General features: G+C 40.9%; 2 protein-coding genes across 2 annotated transcripts in view; both read right to left on the reverse strand.

Moving 5' to 3' along the window:
* Nucleotides 1–171: 171 nt before the first annotated feature.
* On the reverse strand, nt 172–14,112 carry fam20b (FAM20B glycosaminoglycan xylosylkinase). Its single transcript, XM_062424638.1, has 9 exons — nt 13,944–14,112; nt 12,404–12,764; nt 12,010–12,257; nt 11,806–11,892; nt 11,581–11,690; nt 6,925–7,096; nt 5,195–5,386; nt 3,145–3,204; nt 172–3,037 (listed from the first exon to the last, which is right to left on the reverse strand). Exons 2-9 carry the CDS (start codon nt 12,530–12,532, stop codon nt 2,806–2,808), a joined length of 1,230 nt encoding a protein of 409 aa, XP_062280622.1. The 5' UTR covers nt 12,533–12,764; nt 13,944–14,112; the 3' UTR covers nt 172–2,805.
* Nucleotides 14,113–21,110: 6,998 nt separating this feature from the next.
* The window catches only part of ralgps2 (Ral GEF with PH domain and SH3 binding motif 2), a 72,703-nt gene continuing 71,250 nt past the window's right edge, over nt 21,111–22,563 (reverse strand). Inside the window, exons 19-21 of the mRNA XM_062424922.1 lie at nt 22,352–22,457; nt 21,500–21,591; nt 21,111–21,408 (exon numbers count right to left, since the gene is read on the reverse strand). Of these exons, the coding sequence (XP_062280906.1) occupies nt 21,379–21,408; nt 21,500–21,591; nt 22,352–22,457 (228 nt within the window). The 3' untranslated portion in view covers nt 21,111–21,378. The remainder of the gene's footprint in view (nt 21,409–21,499; nt 21,592–22,351; nt 22,458–22,563) is intronic.

A 22,563-nucleotide genomic window follows, 5' to 3' on the forward strand; every position in this document is an offset into this window, starting at 1 on the left:
TTATCTGGAGACAGTCTTTTCACCTCACTTTAAAGGTTTGTATGTGTGACTGCAGTATTTGTATTAGGTCAACACTGATTATGTCACACTTTGTGGCTTTATCTCTATCTACAAACACACACACACGCACACGACTCACACAGCTATTCCTGAAATAGTTGTTGGGTCATATTCAGTAGTGAGTTTACAGTGACTTTATGGTGCCTAGTGGCACTTTGACCCTACAAGAGGGTATTTACAACATCCAGAAATGATCTTAGGGGGACATCTAGTGTCGGTGGTACATTGTCATAACAACAGTATTTTAAGGTTTGAATCTCTGGGGTGCACAAATTGAGGAAACGCAACAATATTACTCAGAGATCAAAGAAATGAGTGAAATGAATGCTTACTTCTGTTGGGAATAATGGCAGCAACCCCGACAAGCATGGCCAATAAATGTCAACACAACATGAAGACATCAGGAAAGTCAATGTTGTCCCCCTGGGGAAACACATTGAGTATTTCCTGCAACATGACCTGACATGCCTGAACATGACAAAAAAACTGCGGTTTTCATCAGAGTTTCAATGTTTTGGTGAGTGTCCCAAGTAAAACACCTGCTTAGTCTAAACGAAACAGGTGTCCTACATCATCTGGCTGTTTGCACATAAACACAGAGAGGCTAGATGTGACAGCAAGACGAGCACGCAGCTGAGAGTGAACATCTGCATGTGGGAAAGGGGGAACCTGCCACATGGTTTCACAATTACGTTTCCCCTCTGTGGGTGTAGCAAAACAACAAAACTCACTCAGAGCTGAGTATCAGGACTAAAAATTTACACTTGGTAGCCATGACACCTCTACTGCCAAGGTTGACAAGCAAGATGAAGTAAATGTCAAGTGATAAGGAAGCTCCTGCGGTGAGAGATGATCTGTAACAGAAGTGCATGCTCACATGGGGAAATCCATAGGCAGACGTACTGTAACAACACTGATATCCGTTTCAGGCCACATAGATTAAATATTGGCTCAAGGAGTTGTCACTTTTTTACAAAGATAAGCTTTTTTATTTTTTGTTGTTATTTCAATTTCAGCTGACAGACAGACATTGAGGGCAAGTGAATGAGGAAAGTTTGAGTTTGTGGAAGAAGTGTATCAGGGTAATCATCAACTGCCCACACACATCCTTGAGAGTGACTGCATGATGTGCAGGAGGTGGCAAAAATCGTTCTCTCACTTCTAATTCAGACATTTTATGCCTGCATGCACTTCAGTTCAGTTACTGTCAGCTGCTCCTTAAGCAAAGCATTTCAAGACCTCTACGTGTTACAGAGCTACTTGTGCTTCAGACAGAAGCTGACAGGTGTGCAAACCACAAATGAGATCACCTTCAAACATTAAAGTCTGTGGGAAAGAAGAAGAAGAAAAAAAAAGTACTCAGATAATATTTTGTTATGATGTGTAAGCTCTGCCTCACCTGTATCCGTTTCAAACAGTTAGACGAGCACTGCAATGCACACAATGAGTTCAAGACAATCTCAGATGATGGCAACAAGTAAAAAAAAAAACTATACCAAACAAAAAATTAAACAGGCAAACTTGTTTGTAGGTTACGTTTTAAATTTGAGCTAAATTTAGGGCACAGGAGGTGTTAAAAAACAGTTACTATAAACTACTGCGTTAACTGTAATCAGTATGTTACTGATATGACCTGTAAAGCTTCACAGATTTAATCTATATCCAAATATATCAGAGCAACTAAAAGTAAGAATAAAATGAAAGCCCCTTCCAATACAGTAACTGCAGCGCATCAAACCAAATAAAGTCGCATCAACGGTACCAACACGTATTTCTAGACCGATTCTGCTTTTAAGTGGTGAACACGTTGGAGGAAAGATGACTGAGAGAGAACCTTGTTTAAATAGATCATAGTTTAATACTGAAGATGAACCCACACACCCGACCTCTATCCCCCCACTGTTCAAGTCTCTGATGTCAGTAGCTTTCTTCTTTACGGCACAGTATGGCACTCTTCCTTACACGCACGCACACACACCCACATACAGACACACACACACACTTTATTTAATATTATAATCCACAAATTTATATTCTCATATCTCATCTCATAATTCTATGTTACTACTTAGTTAAATATGTACACTGGTGGGAATGGTTGGCTTAATTCTCTTTTTCTCTCAATTAAAGACCAATTTTAATTTAAGAAGAAAAAATGTTTTCAGTTCTTAGTGTATTCAACAGTAAACAGGTTCATCCCAGATGAACTGACATTTCACACAGCTTTTCAGTTTCATGAACTGTAATCTCCAAACAGCCGGAAATAAAGCTGTACAGCTCTTCCGTGGAGACAAAGGTGGCTCATCTTCATCCTACTGCTCTTTTCAGAATCTGAATCTCTCTGAGCACCATCCTTCCTCCTTAGTTGCCCTCTAAGGAAAAGTTAGGACAGGGATGGAGGACTTGGCACAAGGCAGGTGTGTTGACACAGCCAGCAGTAGTTGGTGGAGTTCTTACACATACAGCAGATACTGTCCTATAGTGCACAACAGTCCTGAATGTTTGTAGAGTTGAAGGTGACACTTTGAATCCAGTCAGTCCTTCTTGAGAACCACCATCACAGACCCCCGAGTGACAAGGAAAAGACCAGGTAGGAAGAAATAGTCTTTGTTCCACCCTGTTGATCCATTTACTCACTTTGTGTTTCTTCCTAAAGACAACAGTTGATTCTTCCATGTCCCTCTCCTGCTCTCCAGTGTCAGGAAGTAAAATCCTGGCTTTTTTTTGTTTCTCCCTTATCTCTTTCTAGGGATGTGGGAGGTTCATTCGGTCCTCTATTAGAGTGTTGTCTGGACCCTGTGCCTCCATGCACTGTTTGACAGTTGCTATGACACCAGACAGACGCCTGTCCAGGGCTGCGAGGTGCGGCTCGGCCAGGACAGGGTGAATAGGGTCGAATGCCAGAGCCTGCCGCATAGCTGAACTCAGAGCTCCACCTCTCAGCAGGTTTATCCTGTTCCACGTGGACACACGAACCCTGTCAAGAGAGATTATCAAATGGCAGCTTTATTTATCTATAAATAAATATAATATATAAATAAAAAAGGAACAAATAATCAATGAATAAGTAAAAGATTTACTCACATGCAGCACTGATAAAGGGGCGCGAGGATACTTCGTTCATCCAGAGCTGCGTTTCCAAAGCTACACACAGAAAACAAAACAAAAAAGCATGAAACAAAAATCACAATTAAAAAGTCTATATGCACTGCTGTTTAGAGAGGCCATCAAAATGTGTTAGTCACACTATTTGAAGACAGGCACACTCAAAAACACTTTCAAATGCAACACAAAGTCAGACGTTTGAGTTGATGATAAATTGTCTAATAATAACATCAAATACTACCAAACCAGGCAGCAAATTTTAAAACTGCTTAAAAACAGATAATAGATGAGAATGGATATAAGCAGCCACGCTTTAGTTACACACTGAAAACAGTTTATTAAGTTTTATATAACACAAAAATGAAGGCTGTGCAATACTTGATGACCTGGATTCTGTGTCATTACTGTTTTATGTACTGCTCAATAAAGAGAAAAAGAAAAACACATAACCTTTTGTTCAACGCTCCTGTCGTCTCATTCCTACGTATGTTTTATTTATGGCGGGGCGTTAGCAAACATCATGTTGGGTGTGAAATGTTGCCCCCGGACAAGTGTGCTATTTACTGTTGTTCTTTGTTTTTTTTTGGCCATGCACTCATCACATTGTAAGAGTGGGCTGTGTTACAGGTGATGGAACAAATTGCTGACATTTCCTCTTGAACTATTCCTCCTACTTGAACTACTCCTTTTCTGTATCATATTGATGTGACACCTCATTTCTGTATCAACCACCCCCCCCCCCTCCACACTTTTTTTCAGTAGACTGGACACTGGGAGATGGAACAACCACTTGGTTTCCTCTGTTTGGGGTTGTTTCTTTGGGTTGGAAGTGATTTGTTGCTTTGCCTTCAGGTGCATTGAACCCTGTCTGAAGGAATTATTTACTGAATATGATATAAAGAGGTGCATACATTTTTTGAGAATCTGCTGCTGCAGCTGGCAGATCTTGAAAGTCAGTCTGTTTTCAGTCAAGGATCCCCGATTTTTACCAAAATATCAAGAAATGCTCAAACAAATAATATGAAGCCAGAACTGTTAACTAATTATTTCTCTCTCATTCATGCTATTAAAATGATATTATGATGTTTTTAACCTATCTCAATGGAATAAGGCTTTTACTTTGTGTAACTCTATGTTTTCCTCACTATTTCTTTTTGTATTGTTGTGTAGGTGTTTCTTATGTTGGAAGAAAACCCAATAAAAATATGTTAAAAAGAAAAAAAGATATAGCAAGTAGCTCAACTACAAAAACAGCCATTATGTCCAGTGAGAGGTTGCTTGATTAGTTAGCTCAACTTCATCCTGCCAACTATGATTAGTTCTCGAAAAATGTTCACACTCAAGACGGAAAAGTTTCCACTGTTGGCTTTGATCATGAAAAACGAAACAACTTCAGAGAAGGATTAACAGCTCAATGTCCTCCCTTCATGGATGTGGCTGTTCAACATGAGTCAACTATAAAGTAGTTTCAGTGGCTATAATTCACTTCTTGAAAAAGATGAGCTTGCTGGAAAGTGTTGAAACAAACAGACATTGAAAATAAATCACGTAATTCTTCAAAAATGGTTGCTCTGCTAAAAACATGTTGGTAGAATGAAGTGCAGTGTCTTCCAGTAAATCAGCTGGTGGTATATTTTCACGTAGGTGCTGCAGACTGTGTAGCAAACAGTCTCGAGTGTGGTTTAATGAGTTCTTACTTTGTGTCCCATGAGAAAAAGTTATGAATCATTCATGGAAAATACCCAATTACTTTTTTTTCTCTTTTTTTTTAAATTCATTGAATTATTAGATTTCTAGGAAAAACCTAATCCAGTAAATTACAGTTTATGTATTTGTCTTTCTTTTGTTTTTGTTCATATATTGATTGATTTATATTTGTGTTTTAGTTTATTATTATAACATTGATAATAAAATCTGTTCAATATTAATAATTCAAAAAGGTGAGTGTTCTGTTATCTTGAACACAAAAACAGGAAATAAATAGGATTTGACAGAAAAACAGCCACTTTGACACTTTATTTGAACTCACCTCTTTGCGTTGTCTAGCAGGATTAGCATACTTGCACCACCATCGTCCTGGAAACTCTCATAGTGATGGCGATCAGCGTTTCCAATGAGATAATCAAATATGGCTGTATCGATGACGTCGAGCAGCCTCGGCCCCGCATCGTATGGTGGCATTTTCTTCACTGCCTCGCAGTAACTCTCATCATACTCCCACCTAGTTGATGATTAACACAAGCAATTTCATTAACATCTGATTAAAATCTGCTGCGTTTTCACTGCTTTAAGCCACAGTTATAAACAGCTGCCACTCACAGAAAGACAAAATCTTGCAGGTAGTGTCTTGTTTTTCCATCCTGTGACATGAAAAGTTAAAAATGTGACCTAAATTATGAGTTTCAGATTTCTGTCTTCAATCTTACATTTGTGCACATTGCAAATCTGCAAAAGCAGGTGCGCTGTCCTCCGTCACAAGGAGCTGTCAGATTTTTAAAAAAAATAAAAAAAATCGGACTGTTCAGGTATGCTGTCCGTCAGTTTTTGCTTAATATTTCATGACACCATAGTGAATATGAATTGTCATGAGGCCATAAAGGCAAATTCTCTCGGATGATGTCAATATAATGTGCTGATGGTCCCTCTGCATCCGCACTAAAGCACCTCTGTGTGAAATATTCATTATCAGTCATTATTTTACTCTGAAAACGTGTCAAATTAACCTGGCAAATTAATATTTGTCAACAATTTTTTTTTTTTTTTTTTTACTTCTTAGCATACTGTAGCCACCACATTGATTGAACAGTAAAATAAACCTGGCCAATTAGCAAAGCCAATACCTGTATTTCTCCACCTGGCTAAGAAGCTAAGTTCGAATGGCGGCCGCTAGCCAATGTCCTGTGGCTGAAAACAAACACATCTGGAAAAGTAACGGGCCACTCAAACCCTTTCATGTCGCTGACTGCAGTAAGTGAAGTGGAAATAAAAACGCACTATGTGAGTGAAAGAAATGTAATTAATGGACTGACACCTTCAGCTACACCTTCAGGCTTTATATGTTTTTTATTTATAGATTTGATGTTAACAACTTCAAGCTATGGTAAATAGTTTAACAATAATTTTTTATGTTGTTAAACTGCTTTAAGTTGGAAAGGGCCAAGGAGCTGAAAAATAAGGCTAAAGATTTGCACCATCATGTGTAATGTAATTGTCTTTTTGTTAAAATAACTGTTATAAAACTGGTATCAAAGAAGCATTGTTCAGGAAAGTCAAGGTATCAATTTTTTTTCGCCATGTGTGGAGAAAAAAAAGGATGATAATGCTTTCATTTATGGGTCAATAATTTAGGTATAATGTTTCTTATTATTTCCATGAAGTTTCTGGGAAAGACATCCTTGAAGAAAAGCTCCATTTAATCCAATTAAATGATAAAATATCTCATCTTTGACACGCCACCCCCACACGTCTACCTACCTCAGCCAGCTAGCCAGCCAGCCAGCTAGCCAGCCAGTCGCCTACCCAGCCACCACATGAAGCTTATGTCAAAATGAGGGAGTAGGTGGAGTCATTACTCGCTGATAAGCACAGGCCAATATCTTTACATCATCTGACCTAAAATACCACAAATGTGGGGAAGTTTTTGATGCTCGTTATCGGCACAACATTTTCACATACTTTCAGAGGAACATCAAATACAGCACATCAGTCAGATTTTCCCTCCCTTGCTACTAAACCACTGGATTCACACTCGACACCCACCTGGCTAGTTTCCCCTCTCTGTATGTGCGTCCCCAGGGGTGCCTGTGTTTCTGCAATGGCCAAACATCTGGCAGCCACAGAGTTAACGATCCCTCCATCATCTCTCCCTCCGCACACGCTGGCTCGCTCTCCCGACAGTAGTAACACTTCCCATAGAAGCATGTATTATTACCTGGAAGACGGAAAATGGCGCCAGTGAAAATATATCCATTTGACAATGACACCTTAGTGAAGATGAGACATGAAAGAGAGGCGTTGTAGGGACGTACAGTGTAAAGCTGCTTACTACATTCTTTGAGAGAGAGAGAGAGAGAGAGAGAGAGAGAGAGAGAGAGAAAATCAATAACAGAAAGAGAGCGTTAATAAGCACACGCACGATTCATCAATACATCTGCCTCATATGGATATCCAGATTTAGTCTTCACTTATCTTATAAAAAAAAAACAGAAACCAGAATTTGAGCCGTCATGTCAGGCCAAGACAGCTTTTAGTCTATTAAATCTCAAAATTCAAAATATAGTGATAGAAAGTATATATATGCTATATATGCTGGATGGCTGTTTACTAAAGGTCAGTCAAGACCTTTGGACAGTTTTTCCTCACAGGCATTTCTGGTGTTGTACAGCAGAGACTGAAACTGTGTGAAGAATGGACAAAAGTGAGCCGGAAAGAGAAGCTCACACCCTGCTTGCTTTCTAACTACACACACCTGGTTAATCACTGTGTAAAATGGACAAAAATTCAGTTTAGTTGAATTCGGCCGTCTGACAATCCAAACACCCGGTTACCAACACTATAACTAAAACCTGAAAACAGTTTATTTCTCTCAGTTGTATTTATCAAATAATGTTTTATAATAAAGCAGAGAAGGTAGCTCTTCAGTTCAGTCTATGCTACTGGAGAAACTACAGCAAGTTGAAATATACCAATTCCTCGGCAGCTTCACAGGCAGAGAGCAGATTGAAGTTACTGCTGTGATATGCAGGAACGTCTATTTCATGGCACAGAGTTCAAGTTTTGTACCGTTCCACCGAAAAATGTTTTTCTGTTTCATACAGGAGGTTTAAATGAGTCTGATCCAGATTAACCGGTTTTACGATTAACCTTGATTATAAATGTCCCGGTAGGATAACCGAAGAATCTGATAAATCATGGTATCTCGCGAGGTTGGAGCAGCGGAAAATCTCTCGCATGTCAAGAGGGTAGACACATCCTGTGTGTGTGTGGCATGTGGTCATACTGTGTGTTCAGCGTGTCACATGTATTCAGCTTACCCGGAGTGATACTCAAGTATATCTACCAAACAAACGCACCATGTCGGCGGTGTGGGACCATTTCGGGTATTTAAAAAAATGGCGCTGGAAAGTTGCTGCTAAAGGCTCCAACACGCCTAACATGTGCCTACATCTTTGGGATAATCATCCATCTTTGTATGCCCAAATCACGGTAAAAACTAAACGAGTTAAATGTACTTAACTGTGCAACTCCTCCAGAGCAATTAAAGTCACATGATTTCACAGAGTACACACGTGTGCCATGTTTGGCTACTTAAAAAATAAGTTATAATGGTTCACATGTAAGTCTAATGATTATTTGGCTATATTAAAATACATATAAATATATTATTATTATTATATTACAGTAAATTCAAAATGTGCGTTCTATTCCCAACCTTATTTATTTATGTATTTTCTATTATTATTAATTTTACTTATTTATTTTACTATAAAGTAGGCTTGCAGTCTTTTATTTGCAGGACCAAAAGAAAGTGTTTGAATAAAACATTTAATTAAAAAATGCTCAGTGTTTCCTTCCATGATGTAAGTCATTGTGATATTTCTTCTCACAATAATCGTGACACCAAAATCTGACATCGTGACACCTCTAGTCTGATGCAGGTTTCCCTTCAGACCAACCTGGTCTGCTTAGTTTTCAGACAGCTTCACCTCAAAGTGAACAGTGTTGCTCTTCACTTCCTCTGACAGTGCAGTCAAATGTATAACATTCTGACATAAGCTGCACTTACTGTGCAATTAAAATCTAAGTTCATATATTTTTATAAGTTTCATAATTAGGACTTGATCTTACAATCCCTGAAGTTTCAGCACACTTACTGCCAGAGTAAGAATTTTCCAAGCCGTGACCACCAAGCGAAGCGTACATTATTCCAGTAAACATCTGCTTTTAAATGCATTGCAATTACACTTAATAAACAACTCTGAGCCACAGCCATAGTAGTAGTCTCTTTTAAGTTATATCCTTGAGATTATCATGAAATCAAACACAGTTTTCGATACAATTTATGGTCTCTACTTTCTCAGCAAAATCCATTAAAGGTGTTTATATTCTGTAATAAGCTCTTTATATATTCTTTTTTATTGCTAATTGCAGAGTTCCCACCATTCCTGCTCTGGAAACTGCCTTCCTACGAATGAGGGATTCCCAGGAAACGATGACTGCATCTAATCCAGCTGTTCTGATTTTTTTTAGCCTCGCTCTTAACTGTTCATGAAATCAGTGAGGTTAGTACTGCTCAAAGGGATGCACACTCAACTGTATTTTTTAACTGATGCAAGTTCACATAACTCGCAAGAGAAACACAAACACAGAATGAGATTAAGAGCAGGACAGATTTCATCTCTACTCGTGTCAGGGTTCTCCTTTCCTGTTGTTTAATTAAGTGTTCATTAAGTTGTTCACTTTTTCTGTAATACTTTATTTTCAATGGTATATGTGTAAAATCCGGTCTCAGATTAGCCAGCTGATATTAGCTCTGAGTTGGTTTTATGAGACTAAATATTCCTGGTTCAGTTTGTTGGGCTCATTCAGGCTTTTCTGACACACCTTTATCAAACATCCTTCTGGTTCCTTGTAAGCAGTCATAAAACTACACTCTCACGGGTGTCGAGGAACATCTAGTCATTTATGAGGATGTGGTTGGCAAATATCTGATAAATGCTCAGTGAGTCCGTGTTAGTGAGAGTGAATGCTATTCGTGTTAGCTCGTGGAGTTTTAATGGGGACTTCTTCAGTAGAAACTAGGGACCGGCTGACAGTTTGGTCTGTTGATAATCCAGAGAGACAGGGATCATTTCTGGAAACACGTTTCTGTTGAATTTTTAAATGTCATTTTTCAGTATTGTTATATATTAAGAAATCTGGACGAATAAAACTCAAACATTGTGCGTTACGAGATACCTGTAGGGGTAGAGGTCTTGTCAATTTTTTCGGTGAAACCAACCTTTTGAAGTTTCTTTTTTACTCCTATTGAGAACTGTAGCTTTGACAGTTATTGTGGGTGTTATTAGTGCTATAATGCACTATAATTGCCAGAGACAGTGTGACAGAAATGAATCAAATTGAATACTGACAGTTAGTGACAGCTTTAGTATCGTGCAACATATTGGTGGCCAGCCTATCAATCAGTCACAAAAACAAAAGAATTCTGCAATGTGACGAGAAAAAAAGCCACAACAGGCGAATGACAAAAACACCTGAACAACGGTCAGATGGTGACCTTTACCAGTAGCCACAAAAGACACCCACAGCTGACATATACTATTCCTACATTAATAGAGATCATAGGTTGTGGTGAAACTCACATTAAACGATCATTTTTGACAGTATAGACACAACAAGGGAGGACTATGACCTCTAACTGGAATCAAACCAGGGACGTGGCAGTTAAAAAAATGGTGATGTGGTTTGACAAGTCACACCTGTCCAACTGTGTGTGTATGTGGGGAATTCCAGGAAGCCAACGAAAGCACAGCCGTTATCAGATTGGCAGCTAGATAGTTTATGCCTACAGCTTGAATGACAGGAAGCTGTGGACACAGTGACAAAAGATGAGTACAGGAATGCGAGAAATCCATATTGGCCTCATAAATTGTGTTCTGGTCATGCTATCAATTTTTGACAACTTAGCCTTGTCAGTTTAGACCAACTTTCAATGCATACCAAAAACAATAATATGAAACAGTGACTCTGCTGGACAAACTGAAAGGCATGGATTGCAGCTTCCCGGAAAGATTTCATAATGTGGATAAAAGCCTTACGTAGTGTACTTTTAAAATCTAATATAAATGTTAAGTACATGTTTGGACAATGACGTGAGAATCTGTTTATAGATAAATAATGTCTAATCAAGTCTTGCCATAAAGCAGTCCTGCTTATTGATTAGCAACACTACCCACAATGGCCTAATAAGTGAGACTGGGATGCTGCCCTCCATCTATTCATGCTCTATGACAGAAACACCAAGCAACAAGACTGTGAACATCTATCTATGGTTTTAATATTCTTCTGGTATGATCCCTTTTCAGTGAAGAGCTCCATTTGTCAGAAGCCTAACTTTGACTTGACATGATTATACTGTATCAACTGTCACACCCTCACCGAACAAGACTTGGTAGCGCATATCCTGATCTAATGTGCTGCTTGGGAACACTGGAGAAAAAAGACGGGGGAGGAGAGTAAGACTGATTGACAGTGAGAACTTAGTTTGGAATGGGGGAAGCCGTGTGGACAGATGAGTCAAAAGAAAGGGAAATCATCCGTATAAACACAGCACACTCTCAAATTGTGACGTCTAAAAAAAACAAACAACACTCTTAAAAGAAAGTTCTTTGTGCAACAGAGAGGAGAGACACTCACCCTGCATTAGGAAGGTGCTCAGCAGCTGGTCTGTAGCCACAGGTTTGATCTCTGTGCGCAGGTTGACGTATCTCCCCACCACCAGAGGTGCTCTCCTGAACCCCAGGATCCTGCAGAGAGGACACAGCGACAGTACATGATACCACAACACTCCTCAAGCTCTGCTAAATTGACAGATCACAGCTGGAAATAATAACGGACACTCTGATAACAACGCTCACACACCTATCCAGGTGAAAAGCAGCCACCTCTGCGTTGTGTCTGTCATAGCCTGCATATGGCTCCCCCTCAACCACGTAGTCTCTGTTATATCTGTGTGACAGTGGAAAGGATGACAATGAGAGAGTTGAATTACTTGTGTATAAAACATTAGTGTTAATTACAAATGCTGACATCAGTCTGTGCATACAGCCCATTTACACATCTGACCTCTTGGGTTTGAAGACAACTTTTTGTCCCCCGTCTAGCACCAGCAGGGCTTTGAGCTGCGTACCCTTGTAGCCCACATCTGCTCGCTCAATCCTCGCAGAGCTGAGCGCAGTGAGCACAGCGGCCAGCTCTGGGGTCTCCTCAGGGTACACCTCTCTTGGGCCCACCCACTGGCTTGCTATCTCCCATGGTGACTGGAGGGTGTGGGTGAGGCGAGCTCCCCGCGACAGAGAAAGTCCGGCTTCCATCTGTGAAGGGTGGGTGGTTGTAATACTGTTATGATACAATATAAACTGTACACTAACAGCCAAAAGGACTCCAGTCTTCTCAAAGACAGCTCTGTTTAGCTGTATTTATATTTTAAATAAAGCTGAAAACAAAACTGTTCACTTGCCTTGCGAAACGCTCTGAGGTCCCGTCTGCTGGCTGCAGATCCTTCGCCTCCATCTAGCAGGAAGATCTTTGCCAGGCCCAGCAAGAGGAGCACGGCACACAGCACCACCATGCGCTGTTTGAGTTTCATCTCCACACCGACCGATCCCGACCCCCTCGCCCGACGCTGTGTGTGTCCCCCTTAGCGAATACCCCTCACCCCTGATGCATGGCCCCTGCAGCTTGCTGTCACCCGCCCCGTCACACAAACTCTTTTGAAGGACGTGAGCTCGGCTGCCTTTCCCGCTCCCCCCCAGAACGGAGCTAATATTTGAGCAAAAGGCAGTCACCTGAAGGGAGGAGAAAACTGAAATGACAGAGGGCTGGGAGGAGGAGAGGAGGGGCGGAGAAAGGAGAGAAAAGAGAGAGCTGAAAAATGTACTGTCAATAATGTGCAGAGAGAAAACTGATTGATTTGCTGCCCCTCTTGCTTGTTTCCCCTCAGGGCAGACGGTGACCCAGTACTGCAGCACAGCTGAAGCCTGCATGTGTAACTACATCAGATGACACAGGCTGGTCTGTGCAAACGGGTGTGTGTGTGTGTACATTGAAAACCACCCGACAACACATAACTTGTTCAGTGTGCAAGCTTACTTTGGCTGCAAGAATATTTTATACAAGCCTGTAACTGCATATTTACAGCATTCAAACTTTCCTGTTTTAGATAGTAATATCCCTCCTTTTTCAAATTGGATTTAGGTAAATGAAGGTGCCTGTTTTTGTAGCATTACTGCCTGTCTCCAGTGAGGGGATGATTGACATGCAGAGTCCTGCTGTGGTGCAGAGGGGAGGGGGGGGTCAGATGAGGTGGTGGACCCAGCACAGCACAGCCCTCCAACCCCCTCTCACTCTCCCTGTCTTCCCAGTCTAACCTTGCAAAGGAAGAAAATGCCCTGAAATCAAGATATTACAAATGCACTCAACTGCCTACTGAAGCTAAGCATGTACAAAAATGTGCTGAAACAGGCTCGTCAAGGGTTGGGGGTGAGTTAATTTGGTGTTTGGCTGTGCATGTTGTAAGCCCTTAACGCTGATCACGCCTTTAAAATTAACACAACTGCCACGTTTATCTGACAGTTGGAGGTATCATGTGAAAAAAACACTCCGACATGACAAACAAACTAGCCATTATCAAGCTACAACGTTGAGCTCTTGGCCACGCAGGCAATCACCTCGTCAACACAATCAGTCTTTTATGATGTTGCTGCCTTTTTTTCTCTCCAAACACCAACGAAAAAAAAACGTCCAGCAATGACCGCGTTAAGAAACAAATATCTGAAACCTGTAAACGCTAGCTCCACTTAGACATTTACTACCATGATAATGTCAGCATTGTTTGCCTTTCATATCGCTGCATATTGACACGGCTCAGTCTAACTAACAGAGCTATTAGCTGCCTAGCAAAGCCCCGTTACACCTTGCTGGGTAGGTTAGCTAAAGCAGCCAGCTAGCTACTGTACGTCGTCTGTTTAACTTACTGGCTGAAGACCAGGCGGACTTACCTTATGGCCATACGCTGTTCACCGCGGACACAGTGGCTCTCCAGTGTTTGTAAAGTGGGACAATATTTAAGTCACATTCAATAATTCGCCCCGCTGCTAAAAGCCCCAGTGTTTTTTCAATTTCTCAATCCCCTCGGCAGCTCCCTTTCCTCCGCCCTTTTCCTTCGACTCCTTCTCTGGCCTGCCGAGTCCACTTTTCGAAACACGTCCCCCTCCTGTAGGTGCTGCGGGACGCCGCCAGGTGGCAGCGTCGGACTGCGAGGATTAAGTGTGCTACAATAGTTAAAGGACCAGTGTGTAAGATGTAAGGGGATCTATTGGCAGGAAATAAATGTAATATTCATAAGTATGTTTTTAATCACTGTACAATCGCCTGAAAATAAGAATAACTGTGCTTTCAATACCTTAGAATGAGCCCTTTATATCTATATAGAGAGCGGGTCCTCTTCAAACCCCCAGGAACAGGCTGGGCCTTGTAACCAATTAGTTACCAAAGTATAATTACAACATAAGGTGATGCTAATGGGACCAAAAGGACTTTTCCCCATAGACTTAAAGTGTGAAAGTGAAATCAGCATATACATTTTTTGAACCTAAGTAGCTTATGACTAATTTCACTGTCAGATTTTAATCCATTAGATCTGATCACATTTCGAAAGTTAGAGGAGACACACAATTGAATCATTTTATCCCCATTCAACTTAGCCAGAGGGCCAAGCCGGAAGTTAGCAGTCTCGGCCGGCGGAAGTCTCTACATCCATGCTGTATGTTTTCATAAGGCATTTCTTTACATTGGGAAGAGACTTTTTTGGGGTTTATGCAACACTGAGCAACTTTCATAGGAATGAACAGGGCCGTGCCTCCATCACTGTATCCAGTCCCGTCTCTCTCCATCTTTAAACACCCGTGGTCCTCTTCCACGGAGCCCGCCATGTTTCTACAGTAGCCCAGAACAGACAAACACTGGCTCTAGAGAATCCGGCCATCTTTAGACTACAGCATAATATCAGAGGAACTAAGGGTGTTAAAAGTTAAGATACCCCGTCCGAGGTAGAACAAGGCAAAACTATATTTTTTCATGAGTAGTTTCTGAAATGGATTACTGCAGAATTAGTTTATTTGGTTGATGTTTGATATCGTCTGCAAAACCGAAAATAATGAAACTAAGTTTTGTCCACTTGACTCACAGTTTGCTTATGTCAGCGAGTTGTGATCATGCAACTAGCAGAAAACTGGTTCTTCCCATTGCCTGTTATTTCACTTTATTTATTTATGCAATTTTGTTAAAGATCCCCTCTAGACATTTTTTAAGACATACAAATACTGTGCTTGAATGCAAAAATTCCAATTACCTCCTCCTTCTCCCTCAATTGCCATCTGTGTGTGAATAGGTAAATGCTGACATGTAGTGGAAAGTGCTTTAAGTGGGAAGGAGAGAATACAAGTGCAGTCCATTTATTTTATCTCAGAAGTTTAACTGTTTAAAGTCCACTCTTAGTGTTTGTGCTCTGAAGGCTTCAAGTTTCCACATGACACTTGTAGTTGCTTACTGGACCAAGATTGGCATCAAAGCTAGTTGTGATGTCACCTATCATGCTCAGAGGTCTGCCCCTTAAAATCAGATGTTCAATGAGCTCAGAGAAACTTTCCACTTTCAGCAGATAAATGTGAAAACAGCCTTTTAGTGTCAAACTCTGCACATACATCATTCTGCATAGTGAAGCTCACACATCAAACTGAGTGAACAAGAAGAAAAACAGATCTTTGAGTGCACAGGGACTTTAAATGAAAAGCTTTATGTCTTTTTTGTTTGAGGCAGATTTTTGTTTTTGTCGTTTCCAAGAATCTCACTTTATTATTGATGAAGCCAATTTTTGGACGTCTCAGTGGGTAATTCTATATAGGCTCTCTGAAGGCTCAGCTGGTGTTTTTACCTCTAAAGACAGATTCAGTGGATTCGTTTTGCATGCAGAATGTGATCCAGCGAGGCATTTTATCAATTGATTAAGTACTGTGACTCTGCTTTTATTTGTGCCCCTGTCTACGTACAACAGCAAATTGGAAAATGATCATCTTTTGTCTTCTGTAGAAAATAAGTTTACAAGCAGGTGAGATAAATACCAAAATGACACTTTGATATTAAGAAGAATGTTACCATTATCTGAGATGAAATAAATGACAAATGGCTTTAAGGATGGCCAAATATATTTAACTCCACCTTATGGATATGGACAGATTTAACCCTGTAGATATTTTGAGAGTGAAGTTCCCCACTGAAGAAATGTTCACATAAAAGGAATAGTTGGTTACTAGTCAATGTAGTTTACATTTTTGGTTAATATTTAATGGGTTCAGAAAAAAAAAAACCTCATTCTTCCTTTTCAGATTTTTTCAGCCATGAAGAGATCCCGTTATAATGTATTTTCAATGTAGGCGATGGAGAAAATCCACAGCCCTCCCGAGGCTTCAGCCCTCCAAATTAGTTAAATCAAGTCAATATCTTTCAAAGTTAGTATTTATATTGCCAAATTTCCTTTTTTTTTTTTTTAATTTTTTTTATTATCCTTCCATCTGTGAAGACAGAGGGATTTTTTTTTACTAGAAAGACTTTAACTCAAATGGATGAAGTCTCATATTATCTTCAGATAAACTTTTAAAAACACTTTTGCTCAAAATGACGACTGTGGATCACTTACATTGTCAGCTAATTTGGAGGGGATCCTCGAATAATCATTATGAACTAGAGGAATGATCACAGCCAGCAAAACCTGCTTCAATGTTCATTTGGGCACCTAACTGTTGTTTTAAGAAAGACTTGAAAAACGTGAACCGTTCCTTTTATCAAAAAAACTGGAAAATGTACTTAAAAAAATAATTCAATATAAAAGAACTGTTGGGTCTTTAGATCTAAAACAATAGCATAGTGCTGCAGACACCTTTATGGAAAAATATGAGCTTACAAAATAAGTAATTTTTTCCTTCTGACTTCGTTCACTGCCAAAGGACCCACACTTGTTCATTTTGTTGGTAATAAAAAGCCAACATCTGCACTGTGATGGATGTCATTGTAACTGTAGAATAGTGAAGTCATGCTTCATTAAGAGAAATTACTGACTGAAAAAATAACCCAGCACATGTAGAGTGACTGGAGTAAACTTACGTTGTTCCCTAACATTTTTTAAAATCTAGATTTTTGGATAATATTTGGAAATATTGTTGTTAAGAAGCCAAACTGATGAAGAAATTAAACTCAGTGAAACTGTCATGCAAAGACTTGCAACTTTCAACAGCAGTTCTCAAAGGCGTCGCTACTGCCCTGCAGACTCAAACAGACACTAGTGCAGCCTGAAAAGGGCCACACACGCACGCACGCACGCACGCACGCACGCACACACGCACACACTCACACACACACACACACACACACACACACAATCTGAGCAATGAGCGTGAAACTGATGTGTGGAGTAAAAAAGGGCAGAGTGTTTATTGGTTCTCAGTCTTCACACCAGGCAGCGCATCACTCAGCAGTGAGGTCACAGCGCTCGCCACAGTCATGACACGGGCAGACAGAGACAGACACACACACAGAGCCAGGTAAAGGGTGCAGGTTAAAAGGTCATTTATACATCCCCCTGGCCACCTTCAATGATTTGAACTAAGCTTGTTGATGTCCTTGGTAAACAGTGAACGATGCCTGTCCAGCGCGCAGCAGGCAGGATTCACATTGGTTCCACTTCCTCGGGTGGAAACATTAATTTCAACATTTTTCATGACTCTAAAAAAAAAAAAAAAAAATAATAATAATAATGATGGCAGATTCACTTAAACACTTAATGCGGGGCAAATTGTGCATTTATAGATAGTATGGTCAGTTTAAAGGAACCAACATGAACAAATTTTCAAGCATGGCATCAAGTTTCTTCATAATGACCAAAAATGATCCCAAATTAGGAGAGATTTGAATTTTCCACTCTCGTTCCAAAACAGTAACGTTCGACAATCATGGAGTCATTACGTTAATAGTGATTGGCCTCGAAACCAAAATAATAATTAAAGAGACCACAGAACATCCCAATATGAAACGTGTTTCCATTATCTTGACCACACACTGTACAGAAATGATAATAAAAAAGAAAACCATGTAAACTCAGGTTACAGTGAGGGAAACCTCACAAAAAGCGCTTGACATAATTTGGGTATTTATTGTGGGGAAGATTTTTAAACCCAAAAAATGTATCTCTCTAGTCTGACTCAGTAAAAGGCTGGGAACTCGGAAATATGCATCAGTTACAGCTCCTTTTTTCAATCTAAGTTAACATCAAATAAAGTAAATGGAAAGAGTGGAAATGATGTTGACAGTAGGTTAAACTTGTTTGATTATGCCAGTGAAAAGACACTAACCAGCATCTGTAGATATACACAGCTAAACAGTCTCTCAACTGAACTCTGTCTAACCCATTTCATTCATAGCCCTTTTCATCTGCTGCCAACCACCGTTATTCAAACACCAGTGATGATCAGCCTCTTTAGTGCTTCAGCTCTGGGATTCTGTCATTTCATACAAGTCTCCGCTTCCTCTTGTGGAGAAAGCTCTTCCATTCTGCATTTTAACCGGCCCTTGTGGACACGGTGAAATTTCCACTTCCTATCAGCTCACGAGTCCTCCTCCTCTTTACATTTCAGTATCCGGTACATCACAAGCCAGCGTGGAGTCGCAGCACGAGCTGGCAGTCAGTCATACAGACGATTAGGTAGCCGGTTACCTCACTGCTCAGCAGCGAAGGTAGCCTCGAGGGATTGCCCATCTGGGTTTAATTACAATGTTTAAAAAAAAAAATAGAGAAGTATGCGCGGCACACACGCATACTTACAGTAATGGCCGCATTATGCCTTTCTTTCTTTGGCTTCCTCATTCTTCCACAGGTTAATCTCCCTTACAGGAAAGAGCTCAACTTCTCTTAATGGGTGCTGAATTTACTTTGTCTACATTTGTAATGTTTGCCTGACCTAAACTGACTGACAAAGTTTAATTTTTGCATATTACGTGGAGGACACTTTTAATGTATCAGTGGGTTGGATGCCTTCAGCACGGCCGCACAGTGCACAGTCCACCTCTTTGACTGGATACTAGCCTGAGAGTGGAGTCTCCCCTGTGTCAGGATGAAGGCTCAGGCCTGTGACCAACTGTGTCTGTGAAGCACATTAGTGAGGATCCACTGTCTTGGAGTATGGATATGTTCACCTATCTACCACGAAAACCTGGAACTACTGTAACTCTGAACTTAATATACCCCACATATGTTTCCTAAGGTAGATACAGTACATGTGGAGCAGTGAAGGGATTGTGACGTGGGGCAAAAGATTATGTAAACATATGATGTAAACAGCCGTTTTAAAAAGGGAGGAGAATTTCATGAATATTACAGACATAAAGCGCCCCGTCATTGTCATCACCACTGTCCTGATCATCTTAGTTCATTTGGATGCGATTAGCTTCCGACAAAAACAAACAGCAACAGTCTATTCATGGCACACCGAAACATCTGCGATGCACACTGGAAACTGCAGATCAAAGGTTTTCCCACCGAAACACGCCAAAGCCTACATCTGATTCAGCTTACGCTTCATTGTGACGTTTAAATCACTTGGCACTACTTATAACCACGGTGCTTAAGCTATTCCAAATCAGACACAATAAGGATAGGGCCTAAAATTGGGTTGTGCTGGGTCCTGGTTAATAGAATAAGGGATAAACCAAAAATCAAAAAAATAAAAATAAAATCCACATGTACATAAAATATTCAAAATAACAGGAGGAAAAACACAAAATTGAAAATGTAACATTCAAATGTAACAGACAAAACTACATTGACGTGTAATCATCTACTACATGGTAATACTGTGAACTGCACCATCCCTCCCAAAAAAAAAAATCAAAACAAAAACAATTAACAACACAAAACAATATCAACAAACAAGATTTAAAATAGACTCTGTATGGCTCCAGGTAGCTTTGAATGTCTGCTCCAGACCAGAGGCTCTGACCATATTAAGCATCAAGAAGAAGAGGAGATAAAATCATCATTATGAGCTCTCTTTGCTCTCTCTCTCTGTCTCTGTCGGACTCTTTCACAGTTTCAAGTCTGTAGTGTTTAGTGTGTGTGAGTCTGGTGAACCTAGCATCAGTTTTCTAAGCTGATGGCAGCCAACGGAGAGCGACCAACACTGGAGAAATACAGGTTTGTAAAAAGGGAGTAACCATTTGTCTTTGTCTACCCAACCGTGGACATGTCTTAGCTTAGATTCTGGGATTATCGTACCTATGTGGAACACATACAACATTCCTGTAATTTAACCAAATACCCCCCACCCCACCCTATGCAGCTATATAAACACGCACACATACATACAGAACACTTAGCGAGTATATGACAAAAAGGGGGGGAGACTAGGTTCTGTAATAAAAACTAGACACATTCAGGAAGTGTGGGAATTGCTTCTGCTGGAATCGATTGCGAATCAGAGCCCTTACGTTTACAACGATGCAATCCAACAGGCCTGTGTGTGAGAGGAGTTTGAGTGTGCGGTTTGTGTAAAATCGTCCTGTGACTCCAAGCCAACTCAAGTGAATGAACAGACTGACAGTATTTATGTTGAAAAGTTTGAAACGAGTAAGTACAAAAAAAAAAAAGTGTGTCAACGGGTTAGTCCGATGTGCGTGAGCGTGTTGTGATTGAGAGACTTTGTGTGTCCAGCTGATTTATTTGTTTTAAAAGAAAGAGAAAAAAAGCCGTAAATCTTGCATTTGAGCATGGTGGGGACACAAATAAAAATAGTTAACCCCTTAAAAGACAAAAAAAGAAGAAAAAAACAAAGGAGAGGATTATTTATGTCCATCCAGGGACAGTCTGTGTGAGAGAGGAGAGGAGAGGTCAAATGGCTCCACTGAAGTGCTGAACACTCAAAGTAAAAACAAAGACACAGAGAGCAAATGGGTGACGAGAGCAGTGGTGCAGGTCCTTGTTCAGTAGTCAACACACACACGCACGCGCACGCACGCGCACGCACGCGCACGCACGCACGCGCACGCGCACGCGCACGCGCACGCACACGCACACGCACACGCACACGCACACGCACACGCACACGCACACGCACACGCACACACACACACACACACACACACACACACACACACACACACACACACACACACACATACACACACATACACACAGGGTACTCTAGTTAAGGCAGTGGTGGCAGGTGAGGCTGCAGTGAGGCCAGAGCTAGAATCGGAGAATCGGCGGTCGTGGGCTCATGGCAGTGAAAGCTCTCACTACTGAGTCAATATTCCTCCTCCTCGTCCTCCTTGTCTGTTTCCTCATCCCTCTCTCCTTCGCTCAGTCTCATGCATCTTCCTCAGAATCGGTCACTCGAATGACATCAGATTGGCTGGCACCTGTGGGGAAAGAGGAACATGAGTGAAATGTGAGTAATATCCAATATTCCGTGTGTGTATGTGTGTGTGTGTGCGAGAGATTGCGCCATACCTGTTGCCTATTGCTCTGACAGGCAGCGCTCAGATGTTTGAACCAGAGCAATGCGTTCGTTCTGTTCCCGGCTTGGTACTTGTAGGTGTTACCTAGGCAACAGAGACAAACAGTGTGAGGTGCCAAGTCTCTCATTTTCCATCTGTATTCGACAGTCTGGAAAGATGGCTGAAGCCTCATTTGACTTTGGCCAGGCCAGTAAAATAAAAACAGAGTTACGGTGGAAAGGTTCAAGACAGAGGCAGCTACTTTTTGTGTCTGTACGTGTGTGTGCGTGAATGTGTGTGCATAAAACGAAGAATGCTAGATATGACTAGCATGCGGTCCACGTGCAAAACTTACTTCGCAGTCAGATAGACACAACGTGAGTTTGTATGTATGCTTTAATGAGTGCAGGTGATGCTAACATTCAAAGCAAACTCCACTGACCCAGTTCACCTTCGTACTGCAGAGACATGACTGCTTGCTTGTGCTGTCATTTCCTCTTTGCGTTGTGTGTGTGTGTGTGTGTGTGTGTGTGTGTGTGTGTGTGTGTGTGTGTGTGTGCGTGCGTGCATGTCTTGCTATCTTTAAGAGAACCAGTTTCATTTGAAAACCAACGGTGTGAGGACATTTAGTGTTGTGAGGAGATTTTGGACAGTCCTCATAATTTTAAAGGACAATTTAAGTGTTAAGTCATGGTTTTAATGTCAAGGTTAGAATTGGGTTTAGATTCAGTCTTGGGTAAGGGTTGGGTTTAGGCATTTAGTTGTAATGGATAAGATTAGGGTAAGGCCCTAAGGGAATGCACTGTGGCAATGAGCGTCCTCATAAGGATATAAAGACAAACGTGTGTGCGCGTGCGTGTCTCACCTTGCTCGGAGTCAGTCAGCAAGAAGACATCAGGATGCTCCGGATCATCCGCCATCATGGCCATGAGACCCACCACACACACGCACTTACTGGACGTTGACTTGAACTGGGCAGAGGACAAGTGGAAACAGCGTTAACTTTCTTTTTCCGGAGGACTGTTGTGTCTAGTAGGAGGAGGAGAAATGTTAAAGCTGGCTTTTTGTGTGTGTGTG

Source organism: Scomber scombrus, chromosome 8 (genome assembly GCF_963691925.1).
Source record: "Scomber scombrus chromosome 8, fScoSco1.1, whole genome shotgun sequence".
NCBI lineage: Eukaryota > Metazoa > Chordata > Actinopteri > Scombriformes > Scombridae > Scomber > Scomber scombrus.